The sequence below is a fragment of the Salvelinus fontinalis genome, chromosome 4 (genome assembly GCF_029448725.1).
Source record: "Salvelinus fontinalis isolate EN_2023a chromosome 4, ASM2944872v1, whole genome shotgun sequence".
Classification (NCBI taxonomy): domain Eukaryota; kingdom Metazoa; phylum Chordata; class Actinopteri; order Salmoniformes; family Salmonidae; genus Salvelinus; species Salvelinus fontinalis.
In genome coordinates this window covers 36,397,741-36,410,943 of record NC_074668.1, presented here as the reverse complement: position 1 = coordinate 36,410,943, position 13,203 = coordinate 36,397,741, and the positions used below count along the sequence as shown (strand labels likewise).

The 13,203-nt window shown below is 42.8% G+C and overlaps 1 protein-coding gene and 1 pseudogene across 5 annotated transcripts; both read right to left on the bottom strand.

The window, feature by feature from the left end:
* LOC129853657 (putative phospholipase B-like 2) lies at positions 1-10,445 on the bottom strand. Of its 5 annotated transcripts, none has more exons than XM_055919947.1 (13): positions 10,202-10,443; positions 8,683-8,776; positions 8,305-8,463; positions 8,032-8,132; positions 6,917-7,131; positions 6,610-6,704; positions 6,371-6,531; positions 4,995-5,090; positions 4,559-4,630; positions 4,255-4,407; positions 3,400-3,562; positions 3,087-3,265; positions 1-2,418 (listed from the first exon to the last, which is right to left on the bottom strand). In XM_055919947.1, exons 1-12 carry the CDS (start codon positions 10,402-10,404, stop codon positions 3,095-3,097), a joined length of 1,683 nt encoding a protein of 560 aa, XP_055775922.1. In that variant the 5' UTR covers positions 10,405-10,443; the 3' UTR covers positions 1-2,418; positions 3,087-3,094. The 5 variants fall into 5 exon arrangements, 4 of the variants coding, with proteins under 4 accessions (XP_055775922.1, XP_055775923.1, XP_055775924.1 ...); XM_055919948.1 differs by having other exon boundaries at positions 1-2,361; XM_055919949.1 differs by lacking the exon at positions 8,305-8,463 and having other exon boundaries at positions 10,202-10,442.
* Positions 10,446-10,534: 89 nt separating this feature from the next.
* LOC129852862 (probable RNA-binding protein 19) lies at positions 10,535-13,127 on the bottom strand (annotated as a pseudogene).
* Between the last annotated feature and the right edge of the window lie 76 nt (positions 13,128-13,203).

Genomic DNA, 13,203 nt, shown 5'->3' with positions numbered 1-13,203 from the left:
TTTGAATCAATGTGAATTTTTATTGTGCTCTTAAGCAAATGAAGAAGGACTTTATGTAAATAATTGCCAATATGCTTCTATTTGTTTTTTTTAAGAGCACTGTCAAAAAATACAATGTTTAGATTGGTATGTTCACAACATTAGGCTGTATAGAAAAAACGATTTTATGTGCCAAGGTAAAAGTGGAGTAGGCAATACTCAGTAGGGTCTAGAGAATCTATATATGGTGTTATTTCTTGGGGGACTGAGATCTAAATATCCAGCAGAACTTTCTACTTCAACCATTCCATTCACTGCAATGCAATACAGTGAATGGATATATGCCAAAGTAAAGGTGGGGTTGGGCATACTCAATTGGGTTTGTAACACAGGAGGTTGGAGATACCTTAATTGGGGAGAACGGGCTCGTGTTAATGACCGGAGCGGAAAGGTGGAATGGTATCAAATACATGGTTTCCATGTGTTTGATGCCATTCCAGCCCGTATTATGAGCCATTCTCCCCTCAGCAGCCTCCTGTGGCCTGTAATCTATATATTGTGTTATTTCTTGGGGTCCTGAGGTATAAATACCCAGCAGCACTTTTACTCCACTTACTGCAATGCAACACACTACTACATGCCAAAAAATGTAATATTGGTTTATAGAGAAAAACTATTCTAAGTGCCGAGGTAAAAGTGGGGTTGGGATTACTCATTAAGTACGGTCTGTAGACTCTTTATATGGTGTTATTTTATGGATAACTGTAGTCTAAATCCCCAGCAGCACTTTCATTCATTGTCCTTTATATACTACAATATTAAAGTCAAATTATCCATAATTTTCAAAGGTGGTGGCAAATCTGTGAGAAAGAGTTGACTGCACTAGTGATAAAAACAAACGATATTCCCAAAATGTTGCCCGTTTTTGCAGGGGGACTCTTATTTTAAAATTAAAATAATCTGCGATCGTGTTGCCATCATAATATCCTGCTGCTCGGAGAACGGTAATAAAGCAGAATAACAAGAGTATAGTTAAAGAGTTCTGATTGGAGGAAAGCAGAGCCACGTGCATTGTCATTGAATTTGAACATGTGATGACTATGTCCCTCCCCTTCTTTCAAATCAGTTGTGGTTAGCTTTCAGGAATGCTTAAAAAAGTTTGGGCCATCAGCGACAACAGTGTACGACACCAAAATACAGAACGCCAGCTTTGTATTTCTAAATAAGCTACACATGACATGGATATTAATTAAAGTTCAAAGCAAAATTAATTCCAAAAACCATTGACCGTATTAAAGCACATCTGTCAAATGCTAACAAATGTAATACATGTTTTTATGCGATTACTGTCTAATAAGGTCAACATGAATTGAACAAATTGACCAGTGTCATAGCAGCATGAATCAAATGGTAGAATACTTCAAGTAGGCACATAGGCTCCACTAAACTGTTTGATTAAATATATATATTTTAATCATTCTCTTGGCCAAACAAATAGTGCATTTTTTCCCAGTACAATTTCCTACCTCTATAATTGTCATTTGTGGAACTCCAACCCCATTTAAAGTGTTCCCATCTCACATCACATTCAATGAGACAGCCAGTACGAGCAAAACATTATAAAAAATGTTTTAAACCCAGTTAAAACCCACTTATCTCAAGATTGTTCACACAACAGAACAGTAAATATACATGCTAACCCTGAGCTTACTGTTGCACTGTATACCTAATACATTACATTACTTTTGTAATCATTTACCTTCTGAAATGAAACCCATCACCCCTTAGTTTATTCTCTGACACGGAGGGGTCTGTACGTGTAGGGTTAATGTAAGGGGTACATTTCAATTTTAGTCAGTTAGCAGACACTCTTATCCAGAGCGACTTACAGTTAGTGCATTCATCTTAAGATAGCTAGGTGGGACAACCACATACTGTATCACAGGCATAGAATGTACATTTTTTCTCAAGTAAATAAATCAGTAGTCAGAGCTAGAACGGAAGGTGGCAGAATGGAGTTCTCAGGTTGGGGTGTACTATTTGAGCATACCCTGAAGGTAGGGAGGGGAAGTTCTTCTTGCTGTTCCGTAGGTAAGCACCATGGTCTTGAAGTGGATTTGAGCTTTGACCAGAAGCAAGTGGAGTGTACGAAGGACTGGGGTGACAATAGAGAACTTCGGAAGGTTGAAAACCAGGTGCGCTGCAGTGTTCTGGATAAGTTGCAGGGGTTTGATGGCACAAGCAGGGTTTTCAACCTAGAACCAAGCCCTGGGGAACACCAGTAGTGAGAGTACGTGGTGCAGACAGATCCTCTCCACGTCACCTGGTAGGAGCGGCCTGCCAGGTAGGATGCAATCCAAGAGTGTGCAGAGACGCCCAGCCCTGAGAAGGTTGAGAGGAGGATATGATGGTTCACAGTGTCAAAGGCAGCGGATAGATCTAGGAGGATGAGAACAAAGGAGAGATAGTCAGCGTTGGCAGTGCGGAGAGCCTCCGCCACACAGAGAAGCGCAGTCTCGGTTGAGTGACCCGTCTTACAGCCTGACTGGTTAGGGTCAACAAGATTGTTCTTAGAGAAATAACGAGAAAGTTGATCAGAGACAGCACGCTGAAGTGTTTTGGAATGAAAAGAAAGGGATACAGGTCTATAGTTTTTGGCGTCAGATGAGTTGAGTGTTGGTTTCTTGAGGTGGGGAGCGACTCGGGCCATTTTGAAGTCAGATTGGACTAAGCCAGTAGTCAGGGATGAGTTGATGATGGATGTGAGGCATAAGAGAAGATCTCCAGAGATGGTCTGGAGAAGGGAGGAGGGGATGGTGTCGAGTGTGCAGGTTGTTCTGCGTCCAGACCTTACTAGTCGCAGGATGTCATAGAGAGGAGGGAGTGAAAGGATGATAGGTCCTCCTGAAGTTTAGTTTTCCTAAATTTTCGCTCAGCTGCCTGTAGCCCTGTTCTGTAAGCTCGCATCACTCAGGCCCCAAGAGGAAAGGGGAGGAGGACCGAGCCGGCCGGGAGGAAAGGGGGGTAGTGCAAGTCATAGGATGCGGAAAGGGAGGAGAGTAGGGTCGAAGAGGCAGAATCAGGAGACAGGAGGAATAAGGATTTACCAGAAGGGTTAGGAATACCAGGTGACATTTACAGGTGCAAACGCCCAGGTGTCAGGGTGTCCCATGTGCATCAGGTCTGAGTAGGGGGATGAACTCCACTGGAAGGCAGGTACCTGGTCCCAAGTGGGTCCACTCGCTGCCAGGAAGCCAAACTCACGCCACAGCCCGTAGGACGTCACCTACACACACTCAAAGGTACACACCCAAAAGGTACACACACAGCCAATTAGTGACACCTACAAGAAGCATGTCATAACAGCTCACCTAACTCATACCTAGAGAAATAGAAAGTAGAAGTGGAGGATGGCCTTACCTTCATATCCGTTCCTCCATGTGGTCTCTGCTTCAGCGCTCCGAAGGGATACGTTCCGTTAGCCGGGTTCAGGTCGGACCGGGCTGAGATGGTGTTCTCTCCATTAGCAGGCGGGTCACAGCCCTCACACCAAGACAACGGGTCCTGCTTAAAGTTATTATACCTACAGAAAAAGAGGGGGGGAAGGGATATCCATACATAGGCTATAAATGCACAGTGCATTCGGAAAGTATTCAGACCACTTAACTTTTTCCACATTTTGTTACGTTACAGCCTTATTCTAAAATAGATTCTATATATTTTTTTCCCCTCCACCTACACACAATACCCCATTATGACAAAGCGAAAACAGGTTTTTAGAAATGTATACACATTTATTTAAAAAATATATATCACATTTACATTAGTATTCAGACTCTTCGCTATGAGACTCGAAATTGAGCTCAGGTGCATCCTCTTTCCATTGATCATCCTTGAGATGTTTCTACAACTTGATTGGAGTCCACCTGTGGTAAATTAAATTTATTGGACATGATTTGTAACAGCACACACCTGTTTATATAAGGTCCCACAGTTGACATTGCATGTCAGGAGCAAAACACTTTTTTCGCTTTGTCATTCTGGGGTAATGTGTGTAGATTGATGAGGGGGAAAAAAACATTGAATCAATTTTAGAATAAGGCTATAACGTAACAAAATGTGGAAAAAGTCAAGGGGTCTGAATACTTTCCGAATGCACCGTAGGTAAGGATACAGCTGTAGGTAAGGATACTTGTGTATATAGGCCTAAATGCAGGTCTGTCCTTCTCCCTCCTGTGACATCTGGTGTAGAAGCCTCTGACTGGAAGAGCGTACCTCATGAGGCGGACCATGGAGTCCATGTCTGTGATATGTGATTGGTTCCTTCTGAAGATCTGGGCTCGAGGGTTCATGTCCAAAGAGAACCATGGACCAAACTGTTTAACCAGTTCTCGACAGCCACTGGCATTAAACACCTCCTCATAGTACCTACACACACACAGTGAGAGTGTGTCACACATACACAGGTTATTTTTGTTGTTGTTGATAACAAACCTGAGAGACAGACAGTCACCACCTATTAATAATATAGTCATTACTAGTGTGTGGTAGTTATATATTTGTTGTTATTGGTACTTACGGGATGTTATAACTGGACCAGTAACCTTTCTGCAGCAACTCCTGGGTTTTATCAGAGTGAACAACCAGCCCACTACAGATCAGAACCACACACACACACTTATTGCTGTTATTGATAAATGCCCAGCTCACCACAGCAGGAAGAACACACAAAACATTTCTCCAATGTGTGTTCGTGCTTGGGTTGTCGCGATACCAGGATCGCAATACTACGATACCGGATTCTCTTTTGGCAAATTTTTCAAAAGCTTTATGGTCCTTTAAAACCCTACTTTATGTAAAATATTTGTGTGATATAGCTTGCAAAATAAACAAATGTGACTCTGGATAACAACATGAAGACTGTTTTCCTCAAGAAATGAATGAAGGTTTTGTTTCTTTTCATTCCTAGTATCTTAACACTGGTATCGTGACCACCCGTGTCTGTTCACTCTTACGGGAGCTGCTCCAGTACAGTAAACAGCTGCTCCTTGGTCTCTGTCATCCCCGGAGTGAAATGCCTGTAGTCCACTATCATCCACTGGTTATTATACCTAACACACACACACACACACATACCTACAAGTGAGGGAATGCATTGATTCCAAAGGTAGACATTCTACGCAGTCTTGGGGTCTGTATTGAGGCCATTGAGTAATTTCTGATGATTGATGAAACACTAGTTAGTCTTTTAGGTCCCACTGTAACTCCCCTACGTTGAGTAACAGAGGCTGTTAACCGACAGACTGTATGTAGATATGCTAGAGATAGGCTAGAGAAGTAAAATATCTCAGAGACTGAGATAAGCTGTAGAAGACAGATTAAATAGCCCTAACTCTAACCCTACAAATCAACATGAGTAACCTTTGATTTCTGGGGACTTTGGCCTGAGTCGGCGTCACTGATAAGTCCCACGCCTGCCTTCCCAGCAGAGTTGGGGTCAATTCGAATGTAGGAATTGAATTCAATATATGAATTGGCCCCAACCCACGCCACAGAATGAAGAATTGAGTTTGAATTGAAGGAAGTAGAATTTAATTAAAACCAATTAAACCGAGACGTGAAACATGAAAGGCTCATTCATTTGACATATGCCACTTATTCATGCAAAGAATACACAATTTCAAATATTAGTTTGATTATAACTCAAAGATGTCAAACAATATTTTTCTTTGTCGTGAAAAATTTTTCTTCAAAAATATAAAAACATTAAGGGAATTCTGAATTATTATAGACAACCCACAACACAATCTTAGAATATTTCCAGACCACTGAAATTATTTCAAATTGTTTAAGGAGAATGAGTTTTAAAAATTAAATGTTTCAACCTTATGCTACATGGTATTGGTAACAATACATTATGTCAAAATAAACATTACTATGGTGATGTGTAGAATAAATAAGCCATTTTAATTTCATTGAATTAAAGTCTACTTCCTTTATTCAAATTTAAATCAAATTCTGCTACATTTGGGGGTGGCCAATTTCAAGAATTGAAATTAAAGAGAAATTTGCAACTCAGTACAGAATTGACTTAACTCTGCTCCTCCCCGAAAAAAAAAGTATCTCACTCAGGTCACCTGACCACTCGTGAACGTTAATGTGATGTTATTTTTACTTTACTTAATTCCTTAAAGGGATAGTTCCGTTCACTCTTCATCTCCTAGTGTCCTTTAAATGGACAGTTAAATAGCTTGTTGAGGGTTTGTTTTCTGATCTCCAGCTCTGGTCTGACAGGACTGGAGAGATAACCAACATGGTAGACATCCATAGGTCAATGAGAGTCTACAGGAAGAAGAAGAAAATGTCGCTCAGATGGGCTGCAGAGACTCACGTTCCGCTGTTGTGTTTGCTGAAAATCTCTGCCCACTCCTTGCCGGATGCAGCCAGCCTATTGGCTACGATGTTCCTCAGCCACTCCATCACTGCTCCGGTTGGTTGAACAAATTTCCAGAGGGCGGGGTTACTGTTGTCGATGCTGGTCTCCAAGGTAACCTGTGGAGGGACATCTATTTAAAAGAAAATACTACACACACATTTACCATGTACACACATATTACACAAAGCTCTCACCAGCCCGGTGCTAAGGATGTAGAAGTCATCTCCAGAGAAAATGGGCCCTGGGTAGGAGGAGAAGGCCTGGGTTCCGCCAGGGATCGGATCACTGTCTGAGAACAACAGAACACAGAAATCAAACTCAGAACCATAAAATATAGAACTCTGAACCACACAACTCATGGTTGGCCTTTCCCAGTGTTCACAAGCAGAGTTTCCAGGAGTGCTTCATTAAGAGTATGTTAGGGGTGAAAGGGGGGACATTAGGAGACACTGTAGGCATAGTTAACTTATCCTTATGAGAGTTGTAGGGGTCAAAGGTCACCTGTAGGAGAGACACGGTAGGCGAACTGGTACTTCTTTAGGATGCGCAGCATGGCCTGGTAGATGTTCCAGGTATCATGAGACACCAGCAGATCCTTGTTGCCAGGCAATAGCTTGATGAGGGCGGAGCAGGAGCCAGAGCCCAGTGTCCGTGATTGGCTAGACTTGTTTAGGGCCCCCTCAAGATCCACCAGGTCTCCTCCCATCTGGAAAAGTCTGAATAGCCCATAGAGATGGAAAGACGTCTCATCATTGTATCCATGCCATTATGGCGTCTGTGACAGCACGGGCAGTGCCATTGAGGCCATCTCCATTTTGAAGTAGTACATTTTCTTATTTGTTACGATTGGCTGATCGCTCCTGATGACCTGGTTGCACATGACTCCAGCAGCGTCACCAGGAGGGATCAGCCAATGAAGTTGGAAGTCCCATTAAGTTGACTACATTAAAATGGTGGAAGCCCTCAATAGCTCTGGCCATTTGGCCACTAGATGCCTCTATCATTCTCTATGGAATAGCCACAAAAAAATAGAGGGTTTGGTCATAGATGTTTAGCAAGGTGCACTTGATTTAGCTCACCCGGAAAAAAAATCTCCATTGGAACCCCTCACATTATTCCTGAGATGGGTACTCTTGGTGAGTAAAATCAGGGGTGCTTACAGAAACTCACTGCTGCGCTGATCTCATGGAGAATCAGAGGACTCTTCTTTGTATCTGTCCAATTATGCCGTCTGTGAGTGGACGGGCAGCACCATTGAGGCCATTTCCATTTTGAAGTAGTCAATTTTCTTCTACTACTTCTATGAGTTGGTAAACAAACTGAAAGGGTGCATGCCACTTGCAGTGTGTTGTTTGAAAAGATAAAGCCAAGGTTGGCGATGTACTGCCACCTGCAGTTATGGAATGTTAGCTCACAAGTATTATTCATTGGCTGACCCCTTCTGATGACCTGGATGGAATTATGTGATGGAATTAAGTCCCACCCAGTTGACTACTTCAAAATAGTTTAAGTCCTGAATGGCGCTGCCCATGCTAAAATGGCTTTTGGGCACTAGAGTCCTCTATCATTTTCTATGGGGGAACTCTAACCCATCAGAGGTCACAGACCACACTTACAGGAAGCCGAAGGGGTTGAGAGTGAAAGGGCCTCTGGGAAATGACAGCTGATCATTGTAGCCATCTTCCAGACCTTTCAGCTGCAGCAACACCAACCACACCTAAGCGAGAGAAAGTCTAAATACAAAACGTCCTCTACTAAGGTGTTCTTATTAGATCCCAAGTATGCACTGAATGATCCACTCTAGTAAGTTATTTACTGTTTAGACACAGAGGAAAAGGAGTAGATACTTGGTGATTTTGCACATTGGCTGACTCAGACTCAGCCAATACCTGGTGCCAGTAGGGACAGTGTGGATGCTCCTCTATCTGCTGTCTGACCCACTGTAGGTTGGTGGTGATGTAATCCTTCAGTCTGTGACAGAATCCTGACTCAAATGTAAATGGACCGCAGTACCCCATAAGTGTGTTCATCCAGTGCTTATAGATCAGCTATGACACAAACACACAAATAGATCAGCTATAGATTTGGGTCGTGTTCCTCTGTTCAGATGTTGCATAGATCAACCAATGGTTGCTATGTCATCGATTGTGCCGTCAGGCACCAGACTGCTCTAATTTGTCAGCAATGTCAACAATGTCTGAGCAGGGGAACACGACCTTAGACCCTACTGCCCCAGCAGGGTTAGGGTGACTGTCTCTCTACATTACCTCGGAGCTGACTGCAGCTTCAACGGCCCCGGCAGCGTACGCTTGGATGCTATCATTATAGCGCCCGCTAGTGGTCACTTCCAGATATGACCAGCTGAGGGAGAGAACACTTAGTGAATATACATAAAAATGTATTTGGGTAAGGAGTTTTACTCTGATCACGACCTGACTTGCTAGGAAAGTCTTTGGGTGTCTACTCCAGCGGTTCCCAAACTAAGGGTAAGAAAACAGGGGTCGCAGACAAATTACCACCCCCAAAATGTTTTATATATCTTCTTTGTATCTCAAAATCATTGTAATGTGGTTAACCTTTCAAAATCTAAAAGAACATTTTTGAAATCTAAAATATTTAATTCAACTAGAGAATGCCCTTAGATCGTAGGAAAAGGCCGCACTTAAACGTTGCGCTCAAATTGGAACCATACAAGTGCAACAGTCAACTGCGGCCTTTCGAGCTGTCATGTGACCGAATGCTGCAGAGAACGCAATCACGGGTTACTAGGGAGGAGTTTTGGTCGACTCAAAGGGAATACCCTGCCATCTCTCTCAGAGCATTAAAACTCAAGGTAACCTTCGCCAGCTCATATCTGTGTGAAGCTGCAGTCAGCAGTGCTCTCGTCTGCATTAAAACCTAATATCAATCCAGGTTGGATGTGACAGCAGAGATGAAGTGTGCACTGTTGACTACACCCCCTGCTTTTGAGAAGCTCCGAAGTGACATGCTTCCTGCACACCCATCTCATTAGTGGTGGTGAGATAATGGTGCTTTCAAACTGAGGTCAAATCATGACGTCAGTGATCTTCAGGTCGGAGCTTTAGAAAGAGGCAGAGTTCCGACTTAGAATTCCGAGTTGGATGACCTAACAATGATTTCAGTCGGACCAATTTTTGTTCCGAGTTCCCAGTTGTCTTGAACGCAGTGAAGTCGTAGATTTCCGAGTTCGCAATTGTTTTGAACGCGGCATTAGACATGTCAGACTAATCTGTCATAGCCCCACAGTAAAAGTATGTGATCGTGAGTTTAGAAAAAAATCTGAAATACTTTTAGAATGTTTTGCAATTGACTGCTATAGCCCCAAATAAAAAAGGAAACATTGGCTGTTAATTTCATTAACCTGTTTTTCACATGGTTGGGGTCGCAAGAATTTTCAGATATCAAAATGGGGTCGTGGACGATTAAAGTTTGGTAACCCCTGGTCTACTCTATGGGGTCGATTTGGATGACACACAGGTAAACTACAACCCTGAATAATAATGGAAATGCTCTTTTATCACAATAGATGTAATAGAACAGGCACTCCCATTTGACTAAAATCGATTATAGTACATAGCCTGTCCTATCCCTATTGTCAAGCCAATGTTGTCTAGACTAAATCAATTTTTTGAGAGCCCATGTTTTGCTAAACTGCTCGTTGTAACTTGCTCTTTACCCAAATGCATATTTTTTTGTCCTGCTTCGTCTATGTAACGTTAGCTACATTAGCGCTGGTCCAGGGCGATAGTGCGCAGAGGAATTTACCCTGAGTTCTTGATGTCGTCGGTAAAGTTCGCCCAGGCTACATAGTCGTTTCGGAAACCCTCTTGTAGAGACAGCTGGCCAGTTTGTTTATCGAGAACTGCAGAACTAATCTCGGTCTGAACAGGCGTCCATGATAAATACAAAACACATAAAAACTGAGAAATCTTCACTGTTGTTGACTTGTGCGTGCACCTGTCAGACATCTTTACTAACGTGGGTTATGTGACGACACATGATGAAGGAATTTCAAAATAAAAGTCCTCACCCTCTAACATAGGTGATATAAATTCTCTCTGATAAAATAAAAATGCAATTAATTAAAAACAAACCCTCAAAGCCACTTTATCAAATGGATAACATTTAATTGTTGAGTACAAATAACCATATCATCATCGGGGCGGCAGGGTAGCCTAGTGGTTAGAGTGTTGGACTAGTAATGGAAAGGTTGCAAGATCGAATCCCTGAGCTGACAACCCTGTTACTGTTATTTTATTGTTGCTCCTTAATTATTAGTTAGATTATTATTACTTATTTTTTTACTTCAGTTTATTTTAGTAAATACTTGAACACTTTTTTTTCTTAAAACTGCATTGTTTGTTAAGGGCTTGTAAGTAAGCATTTCACTGTTGTATTTGGCGCATGTGACAAACATTTATTTTATGTCATCGTCAGGGCTCTCTTACTGAGATGTGTTTTTCTTTTGTCTCAACAACACAGTCAAAGTCCCTCAATGTGCTCGAGAGGATTGGATTGGCAAGGCACTGCGCAGAATCACTGACAAAAGAATTGGCTTCTGCCAAGTTCTGCTCTTTCTGATGCCTCCTTCTCCTGTCACTAGGTCCAGATTATTCAGTCAGTCCTACCCACATGGGGCCACAGGCACCAATCAGGGCTGGGTTGTGGTTAAGGGGTGTGATTTAGGGGTCCGTCATCCTTTGCCCGCTCGGTCTCCATAATCTCCTCCATCACCTCTGCCTTCCACTTCTTCTTAGGGACGTCTGAGATAGAGAGATCAGAGAATAGGTTTCTCCAAACATCAATATGAAATGTATTACTGTATCTGTATGCTGGTACGCTGGGTGTTACCGTGGAAATGCTTAGCTGTTTTCCTACGTAGCGTCTCCACAGTGTCTTCGGCCCACTGTAGAACCAGCTGCCTCCCGTACAGATGGTACAGTAGCTATGGCACAGCGCAGAGAATGCTTTCTACAGTGGATTCAAGAAATAACACCCCTCAACAGTAATGTACAGCAACAATAATGTTTTTTTAGAGGGGAAACAAGAAATAACACACACCGTGGTCATTCACCCTCACTCACCTTGGCATCCTGTTTTGTGAGGAAGTCTACAAAGCCAAACCCGCTGTGAACCCCGGTGCCGGTACCGGGCGCCTTCTTTGGCAGACGAACAGTCTTCAGCTCCCCAAACGTGCTGGAGAGGATACACATATCATCATCATTATCAGTGTGAGAGTGACTGAAGCCTTGTTCACACTACAGGCCTTAATGCTCAAATCACTTTTGTTTTTCAAATCCGCTTTGGAATAATAAGTTACAAGTGACCAAATCGGATGTGTGTGTTCAGACAGCAGTCATTTTTCTGACATAGCTACGCTAGTTGTCATAGCAATGACGGGTGTGAACACAATAGTGTAGGCTGATTGCTCGTGCTTCATATCACTCAGAAGTTATGTAGCAAGCTAAGGCGACAAATAATTTGAAGATGCTTGTCACGTCTACTCCCACTCCTCCCCTCCAGCATTCAACGTCCCCTGTATACTAACCACCGGTCTTGGGATCCATCATTACACGCACCTGCAGATCATCATGATACTCACCTGAACTCCATTACCTTCCTGATTACCTCCCCTATATCTGTCACTCCCTTGGGTTCCTTCCTCAGTCAGTTTTGTTCCTGTGTTCATGCGTAAATGCCACTGTTATGTTGTCTCGTTTGTTGTTTTATTAAACGTTTCACCTGCACCTCAACTCACAGCGTCTCCGTTCCAATGCTCCCATATCTATAAGGAGAAAATCAGTATTGTGTCATTATAAGTGGCTTATAAGTGCTCTTATTACTATTAGTTTGTTAATTTGTGTAACCATGGTCAGTATGATGGAGTGACTCTCTTGGTGGCACTCTCAGAGACTTTCAACTCCAACTGGTGGTCAGCCACACTGTAGTACTAAGAGAAAGAGAGATGGGGGAGGAGAGACTGACCAATAGACAGGGTGAGAGAGATAAGTGTGAGGTCAGTATCTGTAGGTGTAGGGGTTAAAGGTTAGGTGTCAAGGATCAGTACCTGTAGCTGCCTTATGGCCTTCTCTGCTGCCTTCAGTGTCTGATAGGTGACAAAGCCATAGCCCATGGACAACAGCCGACCTATAAGGACAAAACAGCACTGAGACAACACTGAAATTCACACATGTTCAACCTAAATGTTCAGTGTGAGTCTAAAGGTTCATTCTAAATGTAATGTTCAGTACCAGTCTTGTATTTTTTCTTGGAAATAGAGGTATTCACTGTGCCGCATTTGGAGAAGGTCTGAAGAAACCAAAACACAAACCAAAAACATGAGACATTCTATAAAACTTCTAACCCTTCTCCCCATCCTCTGACTCATCCTTTATCCCTCAACCTATAACTCTCATCCTCTAACCCCGATTCCATAAATCTAACAGTATTACCCTACCTCTCGCGAAGTCTCCTCTGTTGTGGTGAAGTTGAGCTTCTTGATGAAGAGTGTTGATCCCAGTGCTTCTTCTTTATTTGTTATTATTATACCCCTTTTTCGTGATATCCAATTGGTAGTTACAGTCTTGTCACATCGCTGCAACTCCCGTACGGACTCGGGAGAGGCGAAGGTCGAGAGCCGTGCATCCTCTGAAACACAACCCAGCCAAGCCGCACTGCTTCTTGGCACAATGCCCGCTTAACCCGGAAGCCAGCCGTACCAATGTGTCGAAGGAAACACCGTATACCTGGCGACCTTGTTAGCGTGC